The sequence below is a fragment of the Schistocerca piceifrons genome, chromosome 4 (genome assembly GCF_021461385.2).
Source record: "Schistocerca piceifrons isolate TAMUIC-IGC-003096 chromosome 4, iqSchPice1.1, whole genome shotgun sequence".
In the NCBI taxonomy this organism is placed as follows: domain Eukaryota; kingdom Metazoa; phylum Arthropoda; class Insecta; order Orthoptera; family Acrididae; genus Schistocerca; species Schistocerca piceifrons.
Genome location: NC_060141.1, coordinates 823378745 through 823405893, shown reverse-complemented (window position 1 = coordinate 823405893; position 27149 = coordinate 823378745). Strand labels below are relative to the sequence as shown.

The 27149-nt window shown below is 48.2% G+C and overlaps 1 protein-coding gene across 1 annotated transcript in view; it reads right to left on the bottom strand.

The window, feature by feature from the left end:
• LOC124795377 overlaps positions 1–27149 on the bottom strand; it is a 55516-nt gene that overhangs the window by 10697 nt on the left and 17670 nt on the right. Inside the window, exons 4-5 of the mRNA XM_047259386.1 lie at positions 7187–7310; positions 6249–6401 (exon numbers count right to left, since the gene is read on the bottom strand). Of these exons, the coding sequence (XP_047115342.1) occupies positions 6249–6401; positions 7187–7310 (277 nt within the window). The remainder of the gene's footprint in view (positions 1–6248; positions 6402–7186; positions 7311–27149) is intronic.

Genomic DNA, 27149 nt, shown 5'->3' with positions numbered 1-27149 from the left:
AATTGAGACATTACTCGACACAATGCCACGTCGAGTTGCGGCACTTCTGCGTGCTCGCGGGGGCTCTATACGATATTAGGCAGGTGCACCAGTTTCTTTAGGTTCTCAGTGTATTTTGATACTCACTCATCAAAACCTACACCTGGACTACCTATCAGTATGTTAGCCTGGTGGTCTGGCGGTTATAATTCTGCCTTGGGCGTCGAGCGAGGAGGTCGTTGCTTACATAACTTCTTCGCCTCAGCGTCGCAGTTCTTGGGAGTTATTAGCTTCGTGGCGTTTCTGTCTGTGTGTGTGGACATCGTCACTATACCGTCCAGTCCTTCGCTGGGTGTGTATCTGACACCGGCCTAATCCGCTCCTGTATGTTCCGCATGGCATACAAGTGTGTTCCACTTAAAGGTACTGTGAGTTCTTGATTTCATAACATGTAGCCCGGATCCTTAGAAATCCATGTCTGGTTACCTGATGCTTTTCATGTTAGCTGGGACCAAGTGCATACCACATACTCTGGCTCGAATGCCACGATACTTGGTATGCTTTGGGTACTATTTGTTTCACAGCGTTCCTTTTTCTTTTATGTTTCCCAGCTCTCTGATGTTTTCGTCTGTAGAAACTTCAAGTAAGTTAATTGTTTTTCTTTCCTAACTTGAGACTTGTGCTTAATAAAATAGGTAATGCCTTCACAAACAGAATACCCTAGGAAAAAGGAGCTCTTACATCTTCTCCGTCGATGGGTGGACAAGTGTGGATAACAGGACGGAGACCACAGTGGCTCTTCCGCAACGACGCCCTTCCGTCAACCGCCTCAGGGAGACCACTGCCAGCTACAACATTGTTTCACTGCCACCGTCGCTGCACTCCAGTTGCGATCTCGCTCCACAGGGATACTATTAATTATTTTAAAATGTTTGTTGTTTCCAGTTATTTATCTCCAATAATGGAATAGAAAAACTATGGATCCTTCCGACTAATCATATGGAATCGTTGTCGCAAGTCGTTGTGTCCACTGCCGAGCGTCGTGACCCGACGAACCAAGTGTTTTCAGCCTGGACACTTCCCATCTTCTCTTAGAAGTTGCTGAACGGGCAGATCGAAGATCTACTTGATTTGATCCAACCACGTGCACGCTTCTCTTCAGCTTGGTCTCTTGCCTTCACCTTCCCCTCCGTGATTATTTTTTGTGAGTTTTCTCCACGAGAAGAAAGGTACCTGAAGATAATGAGTTGCTCAATAACGGATACATACTCTCTTCTTTCTGTGCGTGTTCTGTCTTCTTACCTCATCTTCACAGCTTCCTATCTCGAACATGGTTGACTCGAGATAGATGGAAGAACGCATGATTTCCACTTCCTTTGACCTTAGTGCGAGTCGAACCTGTGCTCCTCGAACAATTACCATAGTTTCAACTTGCTGAGATTGAGGTCCAATCCATGTGATAGAGTAATGTCGTTTACTTTTGTTAGCAAATCAGCAAGTTTGTCTTCGCTGCCAGCTAAAAGCACAGTGTCATCGGACAATCGGAGTTTGTTAATACACTACTGGCCATTAAAATTGCTACACCAAGAAGAAATGCAGATGATAAACGGGTATTCATTGGACAAATATATTATACTAGAACTGACATCTTATTACATTTTCACTCCATTTGGGTGCATAGATCCTGAGAAATCAGTACCCAGAACAATCACCTCTGGCCGTAATAACGGCCTTGATACGCCTGGGCATTGAGTCAAACAGAGCTTGGATGGCGTGTACAGGTACAACTGACCATCCAGCTTCAACACGATACCACAGTTCATCAAGAGTAGTGACTGGCGCATTTGTGACGAGCCAGTTGCTCGGCCATCATTGACCAGACGTTTTCAATTGGTGAGAGATCTGGAGAATGTGCTGGCCAGGGCAGCAGTCGAACATTTTCTGTTTCCAGAAAGGCCCATACAGGACCTGCAACATACAGTCGTGCATTATCATGTTGAAATGTAGGGTTTCGCAGGGATCGAATGAAGGGTAGAGCCAGAGGTCGTAACACATCTGAAATGTAACGTCCACTGTTCAAAGTGCCGTCAATGCGAACAAGAGGTGACCGAGACGTGTAACCAATGGCACTCCATACCATCACGCCGGATGATACGCCAGTATGGCGATGACGAATACACGCTTCCAGTGTGCTTTCACCTCGATGTCGCCAAACACGGATGCGACCATCACGATGCTGTAAACAGAACCTGTATTCATCCGAAAAAATGACGTTTTGCCATTCATGCACCCAGGTTCGTCTTTGAGTACACCATCGCACGCGCTCCTGTCTGTGATGCAGCGTCAAGGGTAACCGCAGCCATGGTCTCCGAGCTGATAGTCCATGCTGCTGCAAACGTCGTCGAACTGTTGGAGCAGATGGTTGTTGTCTTGCAAACGTTCCCATCTGTTGACTCAGGGATCGAGACGTGGCTGCACGATCCGTTAGAGCCATGCGGATAAGATGCCTGTCATCTCGACTGTTAGTGATACGAGGCCGAGGCCTGAACCCACCGATTCCATATTCTGCTAACAGTCATTGGATCTCGACCAACGCGAGCAGCAATGTCGCGATACGATAAACCGCAATCGCGATAGGCTACAATCCAACCTTTATCAAAGTCGGAAAAGTGATGGTACGCATTTCTGCTCCTTACACGAGGCATCACAACAACGTTTCACCAGGCAACGCCGGTCGACTGCTGTTTGTGTATGAGAAATCGGTTGGAAACTTTCCTCATGTCAGGACGTTGTAGGTGTCGCCACCGGCGCCAACCTTGCGTGAATGCTCTGAAAAGCTAATCATCTGCATATCACAGCATCTTCTTCCTGTCGGTTAAATTTCGCGTCTGTAGCACGTCATCTTCGTGGTGCAGCAATTTTAGCTGCCAGTAGTATAGCTCTTCCACAAGTTGAGTGTCTGTAGTCCAACCTTCAAGAGCCTTACTAATGAAGTGTTCTGCATGGACGGTGCACAGTTGGGAGGTAACAGCACTATACTATCTCACCCCCTTTTTTTTCACTGAAGTAATCAAAAATACCAGCACTTGTCTTCACAACGACGAAGTTATTGAATAGAATTGCAAAGTCTGAAAGCAGCTGCCACAACTTTGCTCAGACAGACGCTTTCCTACAGTCAAGCAACCAGATGCAGACAAACTCCCGCGATTTGTCTATTTTTTAATGTACGTTGAAAATCTATTCGCGAGTTCCGTTTTACTTCAACAAAACCTGCTAGTTCTTTGGATATGAGTGGCTGAATGTATGGCGTCAAACGCTGGTTCAACATTTAGGGCAAAATTTTGCTTGCGTGGAATATGAGAGCAATACTTTGGAAGTTGGAGAAGTTTCTAATTGACCTTTTCTTGTGTAGGTGGACAAAGAGAGACTTTGACTTCTGGCCTCTTCGCAGTTTCCCACATTCTTGTACACATCTAATGCAGCACCTTCCTTTGGTCATGTCACCAGATATAATGTCTAGAGCAGCGAATATTGGACTGCGTTCTCTATTTCGAGGCGTAAGCCTGTATGTTCCAGTGTAGGTCGTTCAACTACTGGACTTCCCATACTGTTGTTGATCCCAGAACACAACTTTCCAGGGGAGTGTTTCCATCTCGGAATCGTGCCCAATACGTTACATTTATTTATGTAATATGAGTTGCTGCACCAAGCGCCCGTCCTCTGCAGGCTCTCCAGCTACACTTGAGACTCTGTTACACGCAATAGCATAATTCGCGAACAGGCTTAAGAGCACCTGTTACCTTCAACTGGAACATTTATACAATATGGTAAAAAAGTATCGCACCATTTGCAGATCTGTAAAGGTTTGTGGGCTTACTTTCAAGGTGAGTGGGCAATGAAAGAAAAGGTCTTACGAAAATGAAAAGTAGCTTTTTTCTCAAAGACAAACAAAAGATAACCAAAACAATTACAGTCTAGTCGAAAGCGACCATCATTACGAATCTGCCGCCTCGATCCACTGCTCGGAAATCCTTCGGCATGTTGGCTGAGGCGTTGCACTTCAAGCTGCCCCTGACTTATATCCCACCGACCATTATCGTATGGTAGCGAAACTTGGTAGATATTGTAATTAATTACTGTGGAACTGATTTATGCTGGGAAACAAAATTATTTTCAGTTTTGGTCAACATGTGCAAATCTGGCCTGCGAATGCAAGAAAGATGTATATAAATGTTTGCATGTGTAATGGATAAGGAACGGGACATGGTCAGTTGAGGTCAAACAAGTGAGTAAGGCATAATGTTGATATGATTAACTGGCGCTTACACAATTTGTTCGATGTAAGCACCGGAGGCTTCGACGAGATGCTGCATGTGGGAACGACTTGATCAACAGTTGCTCGTTGCAGTTCCGGTGGGCTCTGAACAACGCCTTTCTGTGTACTGTACTTCAGATCAGGTAGAGCGTATCCCTGGTACACGCTTTCTTTCAGATACCCCAGAGGAAAACGTCACAGGGATTCAGATCAGGCGATGTCGCAGGCCATGCACCTAGAAAACCTCTGGAGATAGGATGTGCGTGGAAGATAGCTTGAAGCAGATCTTTCACTGGGCAATTGACATGAGGTGGCCCATCTTGCATGAAGACAGGGGTTTGCACACAGCTGCACTCTTCCATATCAGGAATCACGTGCAGTACAAGGAGGTCTCGATAACGTGCAGACGTCATGGTACACTTGTCAGACTCTCTGGGTGTAGACTCCTGTACCAGAAATGGATCGAGAGTAAAGCTGACTGTGAATCTACACACACAATCAGATACGGCGAGTGCAGTGGCTCTTTCTCCACAACACACGGTTTAACAGTACCTCCAATTCGGCAGTTGTGTGAATTTACTGCACCCTGTTGTGTAATATGTACCTCGTCACCCCGTAGGATATTGCCAGGCCATATTTCATCAACTCTGATCCACGCCAGAAATCGAAGACCAAATTCAGACCGTTGCTACGATCATGAGGTTTCAGTTGCTGCGCCGTCTGGATCGTTTGCGCATGCCACTGCAAAATAGACAGCAAAACTTTCCGTATTGTTGACCGTGGGATGGACAACTCTCGTCACACTGCATGTACTACCCGCAGAAGTGCTGCACGGTCAGTTACAGCAACAACGAGCTCATCAATAACTTCCATTGGGGGTGGAACGCCTTCCTCTTCCAGGTGACACACCAAGCTCACCTGTGGTTTCGAATTTGATCGTCATCTTCTTTAAACCAGTTAATGACATCAGGTCTCTCTGCAGACCATTCAGTCGGCGGTACTCTCTCATTGCATCACTGTAATTACTGCCTTTCGCATACATCAGCTTCACTGACAGCGCAGCGTCTTTCTTCTCGATAGCCATACTGTTCGTCCAAGTTATGGCTTGTCAAGTGATAGCGTGGATGTCTTACCGTCATACAGACAGTGTACAGTGTCAAATTTGCGACTGGTGTCCACAAATGGAACTAATTTGTTTTCCAGCACAAAGTGGTTCCGCATGAACGGAGTAGCACCTCTACCAAGTTTGACTCCCATATGTTAATTGCAGCCCACACTGGACCTCCGATAGAAGCTGCACTTTAATTATAGTGATCCGGCATTAAATTTGCTGATATATTCAATGGTATATGTGAATAGCGTCTGTAAAATGTGTTGCAAATAGTCAGTAGTAATAAATTAATTGGTCATAACTGGTGCTGGAGTTCTGCTGCATGAAGAGCAAAAATGTAGTGAGCGATAATCCTTTTGCCCTTCTTTTCTCGTTGCGGATGGGTGGGGGAGAGGGGAGGTAGACGAGGAAAAGTTTAGAAAAGTTTTGAAATTATGTATAAAATTTACTGGAAGTCGCTAAGAGTCGTCATTCTCAGAAGCTGGCTGAATACAGTTTGGGTAATCCGCAGAACATGAGTTACGTTGCCTCATGATATATGGACTTTTATATATTTGACTTTTAACGTTATACCTTTAACGTCAGGTTATAAGAAATTACGTGAAGTACTGAAAATCAAATTTTTGCTGTCCTGTAACCCGCTAGATATGCAACCTGCAACGCAGGCTCTTGTAGCTTTTGCTCTCTCTCTCTCTCTCTCTCTCTCTCTCTCTATCTTCACACATGAACACACTTTCCCACTTAAGTATAAATTTTAGCTGTTTGCAGTCTATAATTGGCAAGTAGTTGCAGATCCCAGCTGAGGCTGTCCACGGCGAGCGCAGGCGCAGGCGCCACACACACCCATGGTGGGGATGCACGCCTGCTCGGTGTACGGCGTGTCGCTCTCGATCTTCGCCTGCTCGATGGGGATCTCCAGACGGCCGTTCTTGCCTTCGAACCAGAGACCGCTGCCGAGGCCGTTCTTCCACGTGCTGCGCCCTTCGTTCAGTTCATCTGTGCATCATGGGAGTCTGCTGTTACTGCATAGCTGACGACATTATAATAAATTATTATGTTGCAAGCATGAATTCTACATCTAAGTGCGCAGTCCTCAACTAGTGCCCTGTTAGGAGTGTAGAGCATTCCATCCCTGTTAACAGGGATGGAGGTTTCTGTTTAAACTCTGTTTGGAATCCGGCTCTCTCCCTTGTCAAGAAACAGAGGGACAGACTCAATGCTACCTCACCTGCGAATTCATAGTCTCACTATCGATAGCTCTGACTTTGGCCATCTTTGGTGGCACTAGTGTTCAGTGTGTGTGTGTTATCTTTCCTGCTTGGGTCCGAGAACCGAGGTATTAAATTTGCATGTACGCCGCCTGTCCGTTGCAGTTTGCCTTGAAAATGGCGGGGTGTTCTCCCGCCGAAATATCGGCGGTCGCTGAAAGTGTTACCTGGCTGAATTTCCGGAAGTTATTTGAAAGGGGGAGAAACTAGTGATCCGACCCCTCCCCTCTTCCTTTTCTGTGCTGACGAAACAGTTGCGGTTAATTATTACACACTTTATACCTTTTGATGACGTTCAGAACGAATAACTTGTATTTTTATATATTATGATGAGGCTTTTAACGGATTAATTATCATATCTGAAGATGGCAACAAATTTCCGAAACTGATAATGTGAATATCGTAGTAATTAGGCGATCGTGGCATAATGGGATAGTTACAGTAGCTCTCGACTGTCGAAGAGAGTAACTCAACTTTCGTAATTTGTAGAATTTCAGAAGAGAGACTGCGTACCTTCCGACACCCAGTAGACACGGGTTCTGTAGATGGGGACACCAAAGCGCTCCATTCTGACGAACATCTCCTGCGAGTCCCAGTCGTAGTCCACGTCCAGGCCGGACACATCGTCCACCAACACCTGCAAACCATGATGCCTGTGTGGAGCGAAGTGCACTTCCCAGTCGACGGAGCGCAGTTGGTCACGTGATACTGTGCAACTCATTCCTAAGAAAATGAACGTTCTACTACACAATGAACTACTCAGATTGTCAGGTAGAAAATTATAAAAAGTCTGTAGTTCTACAGTTTTATTAAATAAACTACAGATGAACTGTTGGTGTCACTACCGCTTCTTACTGATTTTCCATTGGCAATATCGCATTTTATGAGTTGAAGCAAATACAAACAGTAAAAATAGTATATTTTTTGGATATTCGGACACATGTTTCGGAATGGAGGGTCTTTGTCTATGTGTAATCAGGAAGTAGCAGTAAAAAAGCGGCTAATTCTAGGCTTTGCTAGTATCACAACCAGTCAGCACAACTTCCCCTGCGATTAAAAAAGTAATTTTCATCCGACTTCGTATGCAGAAAAAATATTTCAGTGTACACTGTTATGGCACTCCCTGGCAGACAAAAACGAAGACTCGTACATTCTCAGCCTCTGGTATACTTTTTCTCGCAGTTGCGCTAGGCTAGAAAGTCCGAAGCTTTGAACAGGACTGTCCCCACCGCTGTATCGATAGAGTTTTGAGGGTGAAAAACAAGCGTAAAGGTTCTGGCTTCGGTGTGCCACACTACACTACACGCGCTACAGACTCGAAATTAAACTGACAGGAAGAAGATGGCTCTGAGCACTAACTTCTGAGGTCATCAGTCCCCTAGAACTTAGAACTACTTAAACCTAACCAACCTAAGGACATCACACACATCCATGCCCGAAGCAGGATTCGAACCTGCGACCGTAGCGGTCGCGCGGTTCCGGACTGAAGCGCCTAGAACCGCTCGGCCACTCTGGCCGCAGGAAGAAGATGCTGTGATATGTAAATGATTAGCTTTTCAGAGCACTCACACAATGTGCTGACTTGAGGAAAGTTTCCTACCGATTTCACATACACAAACAGCAGTTGACCGGCGTTGCCTGGTGAAACGTTGTTGTGATGCCTCGTGTAAGGAGGAGCAATGAATACCATCTCGTTTCCGACTTTGATAAAGGTCGTATTGTAGCCTATCGCGATTGCGGTTTATCGTATCGCGACATTGCTGCTCGCGTTGGTCGAGATCCAATGACTGTTAGCAGAATATGGAATTGGTGGGTTCAAGAGGGTAATACGGATTGCCGTGCTGGATCCCAACAGCCTCGTATCACTAGTAGTCGAAATGACGGGCATCTTATCCGGATGGCTGTAACGGATCGTGCAGCCACGTCTCGATCCCTGAGTCAACAGATGGGGACGTTTACAAGACAAGAACCATCTGCACGAACAGTTCGACGATGTATGCAGCAGCGTGGGCTATCAGCTCGGAGGCCATGGCTACGGTTACCCTTGACGCTGCATCACAGACTTGAGCACCTGCGATGGTGTACTCAACGACGAACCTGGGTGCACGAATGCCAAAACGTCATTTTTTCGGATGAATACAGGTTCTGTTTACAGCATCATGATGGTCGCATCCGTGTTTGCCGACATCGCGGTGAACGCACATGGGAAGCGTGTATTCGTCATCGCCATACTGGCGTATCACCCGGCGTGATGGTATGGGGTGCCATTGGTTACACGTCTCGGTCACTTCTGGTTCGCATTGACGGTACTTTGAACAGTGGACGTTACATTTCAGATGTGTTACGACCCGCATGTTGCAGGTCCTGTACGAGCCTTCCTGGATACAGAAAATGTTCGACTGCTGCCCTGGCCAGCGCATTCACCAGATCTCTCAGCAACTGAAAACGTCTGGTCAATGGTGGCCGAGCAACGTGCTCGTCACAATGCGCCAGTCACTACTCTTGATGAACTCTGGTATCGTGTTGAAGCTGTACACGCAATACAAGCTCTGTTTGACTCAATGCCCAGGTGTATCAAGGCCGTTACAACGGCTAGAGGTGGTTGTTCTAGATACTGATTTCTCAGGATCTGTGCACCCAAATTGCGTGAAAATGTAATCACATGTCAGTTCTAGTATAATATATCTGTCCAATGAATATCCGTTTATCATCTGCATTTCTTCTTGGTGTAGCAGTTTTAACGGCCAGTAGTGTAATTAGATCCGAAATTTCCCAACATGGCTAGAATAAATAGCCGGTGAAGAGAAACTGCCACACTCGGAGGTCCGAACGCGATTCCACATCCAGGTTCAAGAAGTTTCTCTGGCAAAATTAGGGTGTGCCCGTTTCGAAAGGAGCCGGCAACACTGTCACATCATGCAGCGCACGGGGAATGGTCAGAGGAATGCGTGCCACCCTGCGCTGCCCCCCGGCCGCCATCGTGGGTGGCTCTCTGAGTGAGGGGAGCGGCCCAACGCGCTGTCCCAGCAAAGGTCCGCTTCGAGGGCCGGGCGGGAAGGTTCTTGTTTACTTCACTCGCCACAGCGTCGCTTGTGTGGAGTTTTCCTCGTTAGTGTTGTTCTGTCTGCCGAGTGACTCGTAGCGCCTCCGCTCCGCCTTACTGTCTGTCTGTGTTCCTCTACTTGCAGCGGCGTCGGCCGCTCCGCAATGGCTATGAAGGCTCCAACGTGCATTCAACGAAAAGGTACTGTGAGCTTTACTTTCTGTAAAACAACGCGACACGTGCAGCCCGGGTCTTTAGAAATCCACGATTGGTTTGTCGGTACAATATGAACTCTGATCAGGTCCACACCGCTTATTTGGTGCAGATGAGTACTTGTTTTAGGTGAAATTTATGGATCTCCTTCACGTTAAAAGATTACTGTCGCGACATGGTTCTCACGTCCCGTTCAAGCATCGCGATAATTCCGTCAGTATGGTGTCACTCACAGATGCTGAAATTGAATATACCAATGTTCGAGTGTTCAACCTCCCGCCAGAAGATAATGACAACCTTCTAAAGAACGCATTGACATATTATGGTACTTTGAAAAACATCCGTCGTGAACTCTGGTCTACTCAACACAGATTACAGTGTTACAGTGGAATTCGTTCTGTGGAAAATCAAGTGGAACGCAGTATTCAATCACATTTACAGGTGTGTGGTTACCGCGCCCCTGTCATGTATACTGGTCAAGAGGGATCCTGCGATAGCTCCCGCCCGTGGTACGGTGAGTGGTGAAGATGTTATCTCCAGCATCCCCCCCCCCTCCCCCGACTCACTGTGTTGTCGAGAGGGAACGGAGTCCCCCCCCCCCCCCCCCCCTTAGTCTGTGACGATGCAGTGCTCTCCTGCTGCTTCGTCTTCAGCCGCCGACGGTTTCCTGAATTTTCTGACCACTGCAACTCCCGAGGGAATAAAGTTAGCGGCCAAGTATCGTCTGTTGCATTGGCAGTTCCACAGAATGCTTCCGCCTTATTGACTGGAAGTGTATTACACGCCCCTAGTCTTGAGGGACAGGAAGCTGTGCCTATGATCCCTCTCAAACCTCCGTCTACAGAGGCCGCCATGGCTCGTAGCCGACAGAAGCAGCGCATAAACCTGACCGTGCGGTGGCACGTAAGAAATCTAAGAAACAAGGTTGCGATGGCGGCGGTCCTGGACCCCCGATGTCTGACTCATCTGTGGATTCCGCAGTGGACCTTGGCCCTCAGCTGTCTACTTAATTCTGTTCGGATGTTTCGTACATCGCTGTATAGCCTACACGTTCCTTTCCTTAAATGTTAATCGTGTGGAATCAGAATTACGATTGGCTTCGCTGCGTCAGTTCATGTTTGATTCATGTGCGTATATAGTCATCTTATAGGAGGTGTTATTTAGGCATTTCTCCTTACCTGGTTTTCGTGTGATCTTTAATGTAGCACCTGAATATTCTCCGTGACCGCCTTATTCTTTCGCGAAGGCATTCCTATTACTGAGGTGGAAATCTTGGATTCTGGCAGGGGCATAGGTTGTCAACCTTTTAGTCTTACTTTGGTTCTTTTATATGCTCCTTCTGACACTGGTCGCGCAGCGGATTGTTCGCGTTTTTATCTGTTGCGTCAGAGTCCTCCGGGTATTCTGTTGGGTGGCGATTCTGTGTGTTGCGTCCTGCAGATCAATCTCCAGATTTTAATTTCTGTCGTCAATTACATGAATTGGTCCACTTTTACGCTTGCAAGACGTCTGGATATGTAAATACTCGTTAAATTTACCCACTTTACTACGCCTTCTAGTAGCAGGTTGGATAGGTTACATAGGTTTTACTTATCAGACTACCTGCACGATTGTACACTTAATGCTGAAATCAAACTAGAACGGCAACCAGTCAGATTGTTTCGCACTCCGTGGTTGTTAAACGTCGCGCTCCTAGCTGACCCCTCTCTCGATGACGTGATGCGAACCGTGTGGGAGCGTACTCTACAGTCCACTAGGAAGTACTCTTCCATACTTGACGGGTGCACACAGCTGGCAAAACCGTGGCTCAGGCAAACTTCGGGACTTTCGGAGAACTTACGAATATTATTATTCAATCGTGCGTGAACTTTATGATGCTACGGATCACGCCCCTTTGTGAATTGCGAAGTTAGGCGTGTAAAGGCAAAATTGTTGACCTTAAAAAGAATACAAATGGAAGTGTTGAAAATGCGATCATTGGTGACAGAACAACTGACATCCTTACATCATTTGCTTCGGCATCAGTCAGGGTTCCTCCGAACCATAATCCGTGGGTAGTGGCCATTCACTGCAGTAGTATCTCTTGAGCGGCCTGTGCGAGGCATGTCATCGACACTTCCTGTCTCTCTGTATCTCCTCCATGTCCGAACAACATGGCTTTGGTTCACACCGAGACGCCTGGACACTTCACTTGTTGAGAGCCCTTTCTGGCACAAAGATACAATGCGGAGGCGGTCCAACCGCGCTATTGACCGTGTAGGCATGTTCAACTACAGACAACACGAGCCGTGTACCTCCTTCCTGGTGGAATAAGTGGAACTGATCAGCTGTCTGACCAGGCGCTGCTCATGCGTGGTTGTTTACATCTTTGGGCGGGTTTAGTGACGTCTCTGAACAGTCAAAAGGACTGTGACTATGACACTATATCCCCAGTCAACGTCTATCTTGAAGATTTCTGGGAACCAGGGCGATGCAAAACTTTTTTGATGTGTGCATTACGTGATGATTGACTATGGTCATAATAGTACCAAGTCACTCTGTTAATTAAAAAGAAAGACTAGACTGATGGGATATCGAAACAACATCCAATAAGGTGCTATGGTTCGAATTCTTGTCAGGTGTTTTTTTTTATATTTTTTAGACATCTGTTCCCTAGTTCTCGTCGTGTGTAAGTAGGACATCATTTTGTCACCCCGGATCCCAGGGGACTCACCACTCTTTGGTGAGCCGGCCGGAGTGGCCGATCCACTCTAGGCGCTTCAGTCTGGAACCGTGCGACCGCTACGGTCGCAGGTTCGAATCCTGCCTCGGGCATGGATGTGTGTGCTGTCCTTATGTTGGTTAGGTTTAAGTAGTTCTAAGTTCTAGGGGACTGATGACCTCAGATGTTAAGTCCCATAGTACTCAGAGCCATTTGAACCACTCTTTGGTGAGTACGTGCTTGGTTGCTACAAGGTCCCAGGCTTTACAAAGCTTCTTCCCTTTCAATGCTGCACGACTATCCTCCTGGTATTCTTTTCCACTTCCTTGGGGACCAAGTCATCTTATTAGTGATACTGAACGCCTTGGTAAAAATGTGTACGGATTCGTCGCGTCCACCCATCTTTCTTTCCCTGCCCTTCCTTTTCTTACTATTCCTCCTCTTTGGCGTTTGACGTCTCTCGTTTTGCTTTTCTTCTTTTTCCCCCCTGTGCATTTTTAAAGACCAGTCCATTGTGAAACGTAAAAGTTGACTGGATAACCCGTAATTCCCAGCCCTGGGTCGACAAGTAGGGCTCATACGACCCCTGGTAAAGGCCATGTCTAGGGAGTGGTGACTGCATGAGCTGGTACGTTTCTCTGTGCCGATTGGTACCTCTGACTGGAGTCTGGCAGGTGTCACCTGAGGTGTGAACATTCATCTCAGGCTAGTGAGCTGTTCCTGATGGGGTTCCCCAGTAGGTATGAGCAGGTATTATGGGAGATGAGTTCCTCATCTCAAAAACGTAAATGGACTGAGGCGAAAGAATCGACGCCTCTCCCGGCTGCACCCAAATACCTATGGCTGTCACACACGGAAGGTGGTCACAGTTTCACGATAGTTAATCCATTCGTTATTCAGAAGGGTGTAGATGCAGTTGCCAGTCCTGTGAAATCCTGCTCTTGGTTGCGTTGTAGGAACTTCCTTTTGCAGATGGAAAGTGCTTTTCAAGCACAGAAACTACTTTACACAACACTATCCTGTTAAAGCAGAGATCCACTGCACTCTGAATTCCTCCGGTGGTGTCATATAATCTCCACTGCTTCATGACCTGTCCAAGGTTGAAATAACAGTCTCTTTTACTGACCAGGGAATTACTGAAATTCACTGGATTATGAAGAGGGCTGGTAAAGAATTTCTACCAACCCACATTCTATTCCTCACATTTGATCATGTGGTACGTCCATCAAAAATTGGGGCTGGTTATGAAGCTAATACTGTCAGATCATATATCCCAATTCTCATGCGTTGCTATAAATATCAGCATTACAACCACACCTGTGAATCTTGTGAAAATGCAGCCAAATACATAAACTGTGGCAGGGACGCTCATGAGGGTGTGTGTCCACCTCCTTACCCTCACTGCATCAAATGCAAGAGTCATCATGCTGGTTCCGCCTGTGACTGTCCAATCTAAATGAGAGAGCTGTTCAGGAGATCCAGAGGAAGGAAAAGATTCCTACCCACATTGCTCAAAAATAGTGGCTAACCACAAACCTTGTAAACCACTCTCTGGCAATTACGGTACATTTCTCCTTTCACCTCCGCCTATGAAGGACATGGCCCTTCAAACTTGCAACTTCCAGTTCAGTGCCATGGTTGTGAAATAGACCAGCTCCAAGATCACACCCTCATCTTCACCTGCTACAGGTCCACACCATACCAATCAACCTTTTCCTGCGCCAGCGAAATCGCATGCCTCGCAATCAGAAGCTCGGAAATCGAAAAAGGAGTATAACCGCAATGACTTTTTCCACACACCTAGCCAGCCAACGTCTGGGTATGCGCCTGACAAACGCCAAGGTTCGAAGCAGCCAAACAAAGCAAACGATCTTCCCTTCCTCCACCTCAGCGTTCTTTTTTAGCAGCGTCACCACGCGATACACTCACCCAGCTGACCTCCTTTTCACTGGGATGCACTGCCAAGAGTCTGCTGGCCAACCAAAGGTGAATACTGATATCTCTATCGAACTAACCAGGATTCTCCAGCCTCTGAACCTGGTCAGTATCCATGTTCAGATTCTGCACTCAGCAACCACCTTATTTGACCCATCTCATGTCATCGGGTATGGTTACTCTCCAATGGGACATTCACGGAATCAGATAGAATAGGACTGAATTACAGCTCCTCCTACCATGATACTGTCTAGTTGATTTCTGCCTCCAGGAAACAAAATTACGCCCTCACGATCGCTTCCACCTCCGACACTTCTGTCCATTTTGTCCCTCCCCCTGAAGTGGGGACTCAGGCTCATGGGGGAGCCATTTGCTCACTCAAAACGACGTCTATAGTAACACTATTTTCTTACACACCCAGCTTAAGGCTATTGTTATCTGTGTTTCCCTTCCCAGTTTCGCCTTCTCTTACTCCATCTACTCACCCTCGTCTTCCACTGTCACCAGGGCAGACTCATTTGGAACTTATTGCTCAACTTCCTCCTCCCTTTTTGCTGCTATCCCTCTTCAATGCCCACCATCCCCTTTGGGGCTCTCCACGGCCCTGTCAGAGTGGCTCTCCTTGTAGATAAGACCCAACTCAATCTAAACTGTTTGAACACGGCTATACCCACATTTCTTTCCAATTCCACAGATTTCTTTTCCCACTTGAACCTTTTGATCCGTACTGCTCAGCTTGTTTGTCGTCCCGAATGATCCGTTTCCTCCGACACACACTCGACTGACCATATCCCCTGCGTCATTCGTTTGCTGATGCCCATCGCATTTGTGTGTCCAACCAACTGGTGGCGTTCCAAAGCTGGCTGCCAGCTCTACTCCTCACTGGCCGTTTTCGATGAACATCATTTCCCCTGCACTGATGAGCAGGTAGAATACCTTACAAACACTATCCTTACTGTCTCGTAATGTTTCATACCTCGCGCTTCTTCCTTGCCGTGACGTGCACCCGTCCCCTGTTGGAACGAGGCTTTCCGCGACGCAATCAGCGCGTAGAGACGAGCTTTCCGCGTTTTTAAACTCCACGACGGCGAATTGTATCGGATATAAACAGCTATGTGTTCAGTGTCGCCGCATTTTTATGGATAGCAAAACAGTTAGTTCGCTTTCTTTTCAAAGCTCTTTTAACAGTTTTACTCCCTCTTCTGCTGTTTCGGGTAATCTCTGTCGGCTTTCAGGAAACGCGGTTCATTCCCCAGTTCCTGGTCTGACCGTAGCGAACAATGTCATTGTAGACCCTCTTGATATCCTCAACACTTTGAGCCAATGTTTTGCATACATTTCGAGTTTCAACCACTACTATCCTGCCTTCCTTTTTCTGAAACAAGCGGCTGAGGCAATGTTTCTTCTCCCAGGATCGTGAATATTACAATACTACTTTTACTATGAGGGAGCTTAAACATGCACTCTCTTCGTCCTAAACATCAGCTCCAGGACTGGACGACGTTCACATTATGATGTTGCAACACCTATCTCCCGAGGGCCTTCGCCTTCTCCTCCATGAATATAACTGCATTTGGCCAAATGGCACATTTCCCAGTCGCTAGCGTGAGACCATCGTCATTCCCATACCTAAAGGTGGTAAGGAAAAAGACCTTCCTTCCCGCTATTGCCCAATTTCCTACACCAGTAGCGTCTGCAGGGGTAGGTCGCTTTCGTTTGCTGCTTCGACACCTGTTCCCCTTGGCCACGAGGGGTAGCCACGCGGTCTGAGGCGCCTCGTCACAGTTCGTACGGCTCCCGCCACCGGAGGTTCGAGTCCTTCCTGGGATATGAGTGTGTGTGTTGTCCTTAGCGTAAGTAAGTTTAAGATAGATTAAGTAGTGCGTAAGCTTAGGGACCGATGACCTCAATAGTTTGGTCCCATAAGACACTGCAACAAATTTCCATTTTTTACATTCCCCATGTGTGCGAGCTCTTCATTGCTCTGGATTCGTGCCAAGGTATGTGTCCATTTTGGAGCCTATTCGCTTCCTAAGGAACCTACTCCTGGCTTGGTGTATCGCAGCAAATTTCTCGCACTTCACACGCAACTTGGGGACAGTGTTCTCGTCTCCATCAAAGGTTCCAAAACCGACCATGGCGTCGGGTGTGCCTTTGTACTTAGCGATGATCCTTTTCAATATTGGTTCCTTGCCCAGTGCTCAACTTTTATTCCAGAGCTCTACACCCTTTATCGGACGACCCAGTACATCCAGCGACATGGGCTTCCAAATTGTGTCATCTGCTCAGATTCTCTCAGTGCCCTTCAAAGCTTCCAGTGCTGTTCTCAGTCCACCACCTAGTGCAACGGATCCAAGAATCCCTGCATTCGCTTACTGTGGGAGGGAGCCAATTTGGTGTTCCTGTGCATTCCTGGTCACGTCGGCATGCCAGGGAATGGTGCTACTGATGCTGTTGCAAAGGCTGCAGCTGTCCTCCCTCAGCCTGTTAGTTGTTTTGTTCCCTCAGGTGACTTTGTCACTGTCTGTCAGCATGTAGTATCAGTTTGGAGTGCACAATGGTCTTCTCTCACGATGGGACACACCAGAGGATGAATCTCCCCAGGGGGCTCACCGCTCTTTGGTGAGTATGTGCTTGACGACCACAGTGCCCCAGCCCTCGCAGCAGCTCCTCTCTTTCTGTGCTACTTGTCTCCTCCTGTCCTTTTCCTCTCTGTTGGGGACATGTCTCGTGCCTCCATGGTCTGCTTGTAGGAATATTCTCCCTTGTACTACTCTTTCCCTGTAGTGCTCTTTCCTCGTTTTGCTCCTTCCCTGTTTAGCTGTCTCCCTGTTCACTTTTTCCATGTTCCGCTCTTTCCTTGTTCCTTTCTTTCCTTGTTCTGCTCTCTTTTTCCTCCGCTGCAGCGTTTGAGGAAATCCTTTCTTTCTTCCTTTCATTCTTATCTTTTTTCTCCTCCCTGTGTGTGCCTGATGGCCACCCATGCTTAGCAGGACACTGGGTAACGGGTAATTCCCAGCCATGAGTTGGCACGTAGGGCTCGCACGTACTCCCTGGTACCAGCCAGGCCCACGGAGGTGTGATTACCTGAGCTGTTACCTTCCTCCTCTTGATAGGTCCCTCCGTCAGCCATTATGGAGGTATGACCTAAGGTGAGGACAGTCACCTGAGGCGGGGGCCTCCCCTGTGAAGGGCCCCTGGCTGGAAGGAGCGCGCCATCAGAGACGCTGGCAATCATGGGGGATTTCTTCCCAATGACTGATTTTCCTTCTGTTTCTCTGAGTGTTTTACATAAAATAATGCGGAATGAGGCTCCTGCCTCAATGTCTCTTCCTGTAGCGCCTCGATATCTAGTAGTCTCACATTTAGACGAAAACAAGACTTTTGCTACTGTTAACCCATTTGTTATACAGAAAGGCGTGGATGGCATCGCCTGCCCTATGAAGTCATGCTCTCGTCTCCGCAATGGAACTCTGCTTTTGGAAATTGATAGTACTCTCCAGGCCCAGAAACTACTCAAGGCCCAAATCCTCCCCGAATATCCTATATAAGTGGAGGCTCAGGACACTTAACTCGTCCCACAGTGTATCTACACCCAGCTGTTGGATGGTATGACGGAGGACGAAATAACTAATTATCTATCAGATAAGGCATTGCTGCTATTCCTGCTCATGGTGAGGTCACGATGCTTCTACGAGATTATGTTTGTCATCGTCCTATCCCCTTGCACACCCACTTGCAAGCAGTTGCTGCCGATGTTTTCCTTCCCGAATTTAGATTTCCCTTCTGCACCATCTATATCCCTTCGGCTTCTACTGTCACTAGAGCGGACCTGGTTCAGCTTGTTGCTCAGCTTCCTCCACCCTTTCTGCTCCTCGGTGACACCAATACCCATCATTGTCTTTGGGGCTCGCCTGTCACCTGTCCGAGAGGTTCTCTTTTGGAGGACCTTCTTAATCATTTTGATCCTGTGTGCCTCAACACCGGCTAAGCCACGTCTCTCTCTGATTCCACGCACACTTATTCCCACTTAGACCTCTCGATCTGCTCTGCCCAGCTCGCGCGACGTCTCGAGTGGTGTGCTCCTTCCGATACTTACTCGAGTGACCACTTACCTTGTGTGACTCGCCTGTACAGTCATACCCCGCCACAAGGGCCCTCACATTGGAAATTCTTTCTTGCTGACTGGAGGCTCTATTCATACTTGGCAGTCTTTGACGAACGGCCGTTTCCCAGCCGTGATGATCAGATCGAGCTCCTCGTGGACGTTATTCTCTCGGCTGCCTAATCCTCTATCCTACTTCTCCTCCCGGTCCCTCGGTGGACTGTAGAGTGCGGCAGTGCGATTCGTGCCCGACGACGTGCGCTTCGTGTCTTTCACCGTCATCCTACGTTAACGAACTGCAACCGCTACAAGCAACTACGTGAGCAGTGCCGTCGCACTATTAAGGAAAGCAAGTAAGCGTGCCGGGTTTCCTTCACTAGCTCGTTCGACAGATTTCTCTCTCTTTTGGGGTGGCCTGCGCTGGCTTTCCGGGACTATCGCCCACTTCCGGATTTCTGGGCTGACTGTGGCGGGAAACGTCATAATCGACCCTGTTGATGTTTTCACCGCTTTGGGGCGTTACTTTGCGGAGGTTTCAAGCTCCACCCACTACCATCCAGCCTTCCTTCTTCCTAAACAGGCGGTGAAGGCTCGTGCAATCTCTTTTCTCTCTTTGAGCCAAGAATGCTACACTACTCTTTTTACTATGAGGGAGCTCGAGCGTGCTCTCTCCTCATCCAGGTCTTCTACTCCTGGGCCCGATACAATCCACGTCCTCATGCTGCAGAATCTTCCTCCTGCGGGAAAACTCTTTCTTCTCGATACCTGCAACAGTACCTACAACCGTATTTGGAATGACGGTGTATTTCCCATGTTTTGGCGTATAATTACTATTGTTCCCCTGCCTAAGCCTGTTAAAGACAAATCTCTTCCTCCCAGTTATCGCCCAATTTCCCTTACCAGCAGCGTTTGTAAGGTGATGGAATGCATGATCAATGATTAATTAGTGAGGTGGCTGGAGTCACACCACCTTCTCACTAATGCTCAGTGTGAGTTACGAAAGTGCCGCTCAGCGGTTGAACATCTCGTCATCCTGTCGACGTTCATCATGAATAATTTTCTGCAAAAGCTTGAAAGAGTGGCCATGTGCTTTGTATCTGGAGAAAGCCTATCATACTTGTTGGTGGACGGGCATTCTACGTACTATGCATAAATGGAACCCTCACGGTCGTCTTCCCATATTCATCTGCGAATTTTGAACAGACAAAGTTTTCCGGGTATGTGTGGGTTCCTCCTTATCCCACACCTTTTCGCAGGTGAACGCGGTGCCTCAGGGATCCGTACTGAGTGTCGTCCTCTTCGCCATAGCCATCAACCCTATTATGGACTGCCCTGCAGCTACCATTTCCGGCTCTCTTTTCGTTGACGACTTCGCTGTTTATTGCAGCTTCCAGCGGACGTGTCTCCTGCAACGCTGTCTTCAACGTTGTCTGGACCGTCTCTATTCGTGGAGTGTCACAAATTGTTTCCGCTTTTCTGCTACCATATCAGTTTGCGTCAACTTCTCGCAGTACAAGGTGTTTCTTCCACCGTCCTTACGACTGCGCCATATCCTCTCCCGTTCATGGATACAACGAAGTTCTTAGGGGTTACGTTCGATACCAAACTTAGTTGGTCTCCCTATGTGTCCTACCTGTCTGCACGCTGCACCTAGTCCCGCCATGTCCTTCAGGTATTGAGTGGCACCTCTTAAGGAGCTGACTGGACTGTCCTCCTCCACGTCTATCGATCTCTGGTCCGCTCCAAGTTGGATTATGGATGCACTGTCTACTCATGTGCACAGCCGTCTATCTTACGTCGTCTAAATACAATCCATCATTTGGGGATCCGTCTTGCCACTGGTGCCTTCCGTACTAGCCCAGCTGAGAGTCTGCATGCAGAAGCTGGTGAACTACCACTGTCATACCGGCGCGACATTCTACTCAGTAGGTATGCGTGTCGGCTTTCTTAAATGCCAGGCCACCCAACCTCTGACCTTTTTTTTATGACATTCTTGACCTCCAATACGGGATGTACGTTCCTTCTCTGCAGCCTTCCGGCCTCCGCTTTCCTCACCAGCTTCTGCAGCTGCAGTTCACACTTCCTGCCACTTTCCCAATGGGTGAGAGCCCTTCACCACTTTGGCTTCAATCACAGGTTTGTGTTCATTTTGATCTCAGCTCATTCCCGAAGAATTCAACTCCAGAGCTGACGTATTGCTGCAAATTTCTCGAACTTCACTCACAACTTGCCGATAGCATATTTTTGTACACTGATGGTTTCAAGTCCGCCACGGTGTTGGCTGTGCTTTTGTCGTTGGGGCTGATAAGTTTCAATACCGGCTTCTCGAGAAGTGCACAATTTTTATTGCAGAGCTTTTTGCCCTCTGTCAGGCTTTTCACTTCATCTGCAGGCACCAACTCACTCACTGTGTGATCTGCTCTGACTCCCTCAGTGCCCTTCAGAGTCTAGATGATCCTGATCCAACCCACCCCATCGTTCGACGGATCCATGACTGCCTCCATCTGTTCCCAGATGGGGGAGCCAAAGTGATGTTCCTGTGGGTTCCTGTCCGTGTTGGTGTGCCTGGGAATGATGCTGCTGATGCTGCAGCTAAGACCGCAGTCCATCTCGGTCGGCCTGCCTATTACTCTGTTCCCTCGCAAGATATTTGTAATTTTCTGTATCGGCATATCACGTCACTTTGGCATGACCGTTGGTGCTCCCTTTACGGGAAGAAACTCAGAGAAGTCAAACCTTTCCCAACAGCTGGTCGACTTCCTCCCGGCCGTCTCGCTGTGAAAAAGTAATGTTAACCCGGTTGCGAATAGGGCACTGCCGCTTTAGTCACCGCCACTTGTTGAGTGGCGACCCTGCACCCAGCTGTCCTTTCTGTAGCCAGCCATTAACAGTCAGACATTTCCTGATCCTCTGCCCCTATTTTAGCCACTTACATCTCAGGGTCGGGCTTTGCCGGGCATTTTAGCGGATGACGTGCGAGCTGTGGCTCGCATTTTAAATTTTTTAAAAAGCAAAAGAGATTTGATTTCTCCCTAGTGACTCCGGTGTCTTGTCGACTCTTTTAGATACTCTTCCGTATCGTCTTGACGTTTTCGATTTGTTTTTTCTTCCTTTCTGTATTGGTCCTCGAAACGGTTTTTCCTTTGCGGTGCCACAAAAAAAACAGAGGATGAATATGTCGATATCATTTTAGTGGTGGGCACTTCTGGTAGCCAAGTTGCTGCTGCTGCTGCTGCTCCTCGTGCACATGCTGTGCAGTACCCTCAAAGGTGCCATCCTGATAAGAATACTTTTGTTGCCTGGGGCAACCAGTAATCTTCTTCCACAGGTAATGGACAAGGGTCGTCCAAGGACTAGACGTACTCCACATACAGAGGACGTGCTTCTTGTAACCATTCACGAATCACAACAGCGAAGTATCCATGATATTGCAAGGCAGTTCCAGATGTCTCAATACTGGTGTTGAAGTATTGCACAGTGAAGAACTGCATCCATATCGTTACATGTTAACTCAACACCACACCCCAGGGGGTCCACAACTATTTTGTGGATATGTGTGTAGTGAGCATGGGACCTCGAGCTGGTGTGGCCCTCTTTCCTTTCCGGGCTGCATACCTTCCTTTTCCACATCCTTCCCCATCCCCCATCTACCCCCCCCCCTCACCTCCGCCTCTTCCCTTCCCTTTCTCCCCCTTTGGGAGTATGTTTAGTGCCTATGCCCAGAGACGGACGCTTCAAACTGCAAAACAGTCTCTCTTCTTTGCTTTCTCTGCTGGCAAGTCTCTGTCCTTCCTTTGTCCTTCACTTTTCTTTGCTTCTTCTCTTTACCCTCTTCTCCACTGCGGCGTTTGAGACCTCTCTTCTTTTCTTTCCTTTCCTTTTCTTTGTTCCTCCCTTTCTCTTTTTTCCTCCCTGTGCATGTCTGAAGGCCGACCCACGCATTCCCACGCATAGTCGGTGACGGGTTAACGCCTAATTCCTCGCCCCAGGTACACAGATAGGAAGCGTACGTACCCCCCTGGTAATGGCCAGGCCCAGGGAGGGGTGATTACCCGAGCTGGTATCTTCTGAAAGTGCCGACTGGTCGCTCCATCTATTTCTCAGGAGGTGTGACCTGAGGTGTGAACAATCATCTAAGGCGGGAGTGCCCTCAGAGAGGGCCCCCACAAGGAAGGATCGCGCCATTGAAGACGCCGGTAATCATGGGGGATACTTCCACAAAGGTTTCCTCATCGTCTACTATGTCTGCTCACAAGCGAATGTTAAATGAGTCTCAGCCACAGACAGTTCTTCCATCGTTGCCACAGTTCCTTGTTGTATCTCGGTCTGACGAAGGTCAAGACTTCTCCACAGTCAACCCTTTCATTATTCAGAAAGGTGTCGACGCAGTTGCAGGTCCTGTAAAGTCTTGTTCCGATTACGAAATGGCACCTTGTTGTTAGAAACAGTCAGTGCCCTCCAGGCACAAAAATTGCTGCGTACTTCACTGCTACACACCTTCTCTGTCCGGGTGGAAGCGCACTGCACTTTAAATTCATCACGTGGGGTCGTTTATACACGCTCCCTCGACGGATTGTCCGACGAGGAAATTCAAAACTACCTGTCTGACCAGGGCGTCACGGCTGTTCATCGAGTCTTGAAAAGGGTTGACAAGAACATCGTTCCAACCCATACTGTCTTCTTGACATTTGACATAGTTCAACTCCCATCGAACATAAAAGTGGGCTATGAGATAAATTCCGTTCGCCGTTACATCCCAAACCCTACGTGTTGCAATCGGTGTCAGCGGTTCAATCATACCAGCCAATCCTGTTCCAATCCGGCCAAATGTGATACATGTGGAAAGGATGCCCATGAGAGTGCTTGTCCACCTCCATCCCCTCATTGCATCAACGTATGGATGACCACGCGGCTTCCTCTAGAGATTGCCCGATTTTCAAAGACGAAAAGCTCATCCAGGAAATCAGAGTGAAGGAAAAGGTGTCGACCTTTGCTGCTCGAAAGTTATTCGCCAGTCGAAAGCCCACTGTTCCTCATGCAGGTAAATACAGCACTGTCCTTGCGTCTTCTCGGCCTACAAAGGAGGCAGCCACGCAGACTTGTGATCTCACCTTCAGTGCCACAGTCGTCAGATCGGCCAGTGCAAAGATCGCCCTTTCAACCTCGCCACTATCACCTGCTCACTGTATGGCTCACCCTTCATTGGGTTCTGCTAAATCACGAGCCCCAAAATCAGACGCCCAGACTTCCAAAAAAGAGCCTACTCGTGAAGATTTTTTACGTACCCCGACTCCACAACCATCGATTCCTCCCTCATCTCAACGTCCTGTTTCCAAGAAGGCTAAAAAGAAACCCACTTCTCTCCTTCTCCGCCACGGCGTGTATCATCTACAGTGCCACCTAGCGGTAACCGCCCTCGGCCGTCTTCTGTGTCGCCAAGGCGCACTGCTGGCGGACGATCAACCGGCCGATCGCTGATGGCAGGAGCTGCTCCCGAAAAACCTATGGATCAGGATCTTCTGCCTTCAGCTAAATGCCGTTCCATGCTGTCGGCCGCCGACTCTGAGCAGTCGTTGAGTTGAGGGCAACCTTGGTCACATTCTTCCCTTTTCTGTCCACCCTATGTCCATTATCCATTGGAATATCCGCGGCATTCGAGCCAATGGGGATGAATTGTCGATCCTCTTACGATCCTACTCGCTGCTCATCTTCTGTCTCCAGGAAACAATGCTGCGTCCCCACGATCGCTTTGTTTTCCCTCATTTTCAGTCAGTCCGATTTGATCTCCCCTCTGTTGATGGCACTCCAGCACATGGAGGACTCATAATTCTTCTTCATGATACTGTCCATTACGAGCCAATCCCCTTAAACAGTTCCTTACAAGCTGTTGCTGTCCTTTTCTGGATACACCTTCTCTCTTTGTACTGTATACATTCCATCTTCCACACCAATGGCAAGAGCTGATCTCCTTCATCTTCTTGGTCAGCTTCCGCCCCCCCCCCCCCCCCATTTGCTGGTTGGTGACTTCAATGCCCACCACCCACTTTGGGGATCTCCGCGTCCTTGGCCGCGCGGCTTACTATTGATAGACGTCTTCCACCAAAGGGATCTTGTTTGCCTCAACTCTGGGGACCCTACATTTTTGTCTGCCTCCATGACAAATTTCTTTCATTTGGACCTTTCGGTCGGTACTGTTCCACTTGAATGGTTCGCTCTTGCTGATAAACACTCGAGTGACCACTTTCCATGTCCTTAGATTGTAGCCACAACTGCCATATATGCGCCCGAGAGGCTGGAAGTTTTCCAAAGCCGACTGGACACTTTTTTCATCTCTAGCGACATTCGATGACCGTCACTTTCCTAGCGTCGACGATGAGGTCACTCATATTACAGAAGTTATTCTTACAGCTGCGGAACGTTCAATACCTTGCACCTCCGATTTGCCCTGGCGCCCCCCAGTTCCTTGGTGGAACGAGGCATGCCGTGACGCAATACGTGAGCGGCAACGTGCTCTTCGCGTTTTCCGCCACCATCCTACTTTGGCCAACTGTATGCGCTATAAGCAGTTCCGTGCGCGATGCCATCGTGTCATCCGCTATTGCAAGAAGGCTAGCTGGGACTTCTTTACTAGCTCATTATCACCTTCCCTCCCTCCTCGGAAGTTTGGAGTCGGATTCGACGGTTATCTGGTGCGCCTAGTTCCTCCCCGGTCTCTGGGCTCACTGTCGCGCATGATACCTTAGTGGACCGCATCGCAATTTCTAACTCATTGGGTCAAAACTTTGCTGAGATTTCGAGCTCTTCAAATTACCAACTAGCTTTTCTCCCGAAGAAACTTGCTTTCTCCTCTCAAAATCGCGAAAGCTATAATACTGTTTTCTCCATTCGGAAACTCCAACACGCACTCTCTTCTTCTCGCTCTTCCGCCCCAGGACCGGATGGTATCCGCATCCAAATGTTGGTGCATTTATCATAACATGGTCTGCGCTACCTCCTTCGCCTTTATAATCGAATTTGGGCAGACAGTACTTTTCCCAGTAGATGGCGGGAAGCTATCGTCGTTCCTGTTCCGAAACCTGGAGAGGACAAACATCTTCCCTCTAGCTATCGCCCCATTTCTCGTACGAGTAGAATATGTAACGTTTTGGAGCGTATGGTGAATTGCCGTTTAGCCTGGTGGCTGGAGTCCTGAAGTCTTTTAACACTTGCCCAATGCGGTTTCCGAAAGCATCGTTCTGCCGTTGACCATCTTGTTGCTCTCTCCACTTATATCACGAACAATTTTCTCAGGAAACGCCAAACAGTAGCAATATTTTTTGATCTGGACAGAGCATACGATACCTGTTGGGGGACAGGCATCCTCAGAACATTGTTCTCTTGGGGCTTTCGAGGTCGGCTGCCCCTTTTGCTTCGTGAATTTATGGCAGAGCGCACACTTAAAGTGCAGGTGAACACTACTTTCTCCCACGAAAGGGGGTACCCTAGGGCTCGTGCTAAGTGTTGTACTGTTTGTCATTGCCATAAATCCAATTATGGATTGTCTCCTTCCCGATGTCTCGGGCTCCCTCTTTGTGGACGATTTTGCGATCTACTACAGCTCTCAACGGACCAGCCTTCTTGAACGACGAGGATGACTCGATCGCCTCCACTCTTGGAGCATCGAAACCGGCTTCCCCTTTTCTCCCAGTAAGACCGTTTGTGTCAATTTTTGGTGTCGTACGGAGTTTCTTCTGCCTTCCTTACATTTAGGCCCTGTCAACGTTCCGTTCGCGGACGTCGCTAAATTCTTGGGTCTTATGTTTGACAGAAAACTGTGCTGGTCCTCCCACGTTTTCTATCTTTCACCTCGCTGTCTGCAACCCCTCAACACACTCCTTGTTCTGAATGGTACCTCCTGGGGAGCGGACCGAGTGGTCCTTCTCCGCCTCTATCGCACCTTAGTGCGCTCGAAATTGGACTATGGAAGCACAGGTTACTCCTCTGCTCGGCCGTCTATTCTTCGGCGTCTCGACTCTGTCCACCACCGTGGATTACGTTTAGCGTCTGGAGCCTTTTACACGAGCCCTGTGGAAAGCCTTTATGCTGAGACTGCTGAACCTCCGCTGTCCAGTCAGCGTGCTGTCCTTCTGAGTCGTTATGCTAGCCATCTGTCTTCAATGCCTGCTAATCCGATATTTTTTGCGACGCCTCCTTGGATTTAGGGTATGCAGGCCGCCCTTCCTCCCTACTACCACCGGGAGTCCGCTTCCGTCAAATGCTACGTTCTCTTTCCTTCCACTTTCCTAAAACTTTCTCGACAACTTGGGGTACAGCACTGCCTTGGCTCCGGCCCCGGACCTGCCTGCTTCGTGACCTTTGTCAGTTTCCCAAGGATGGTACACCTTCTCTTGTTTATCGTCGGGCATTTGCTGCTCTATGTGCACAAATGAAGGATGCCACATTTATTTACTCTGATGGCTCTAAAATATCATTTGGTGTT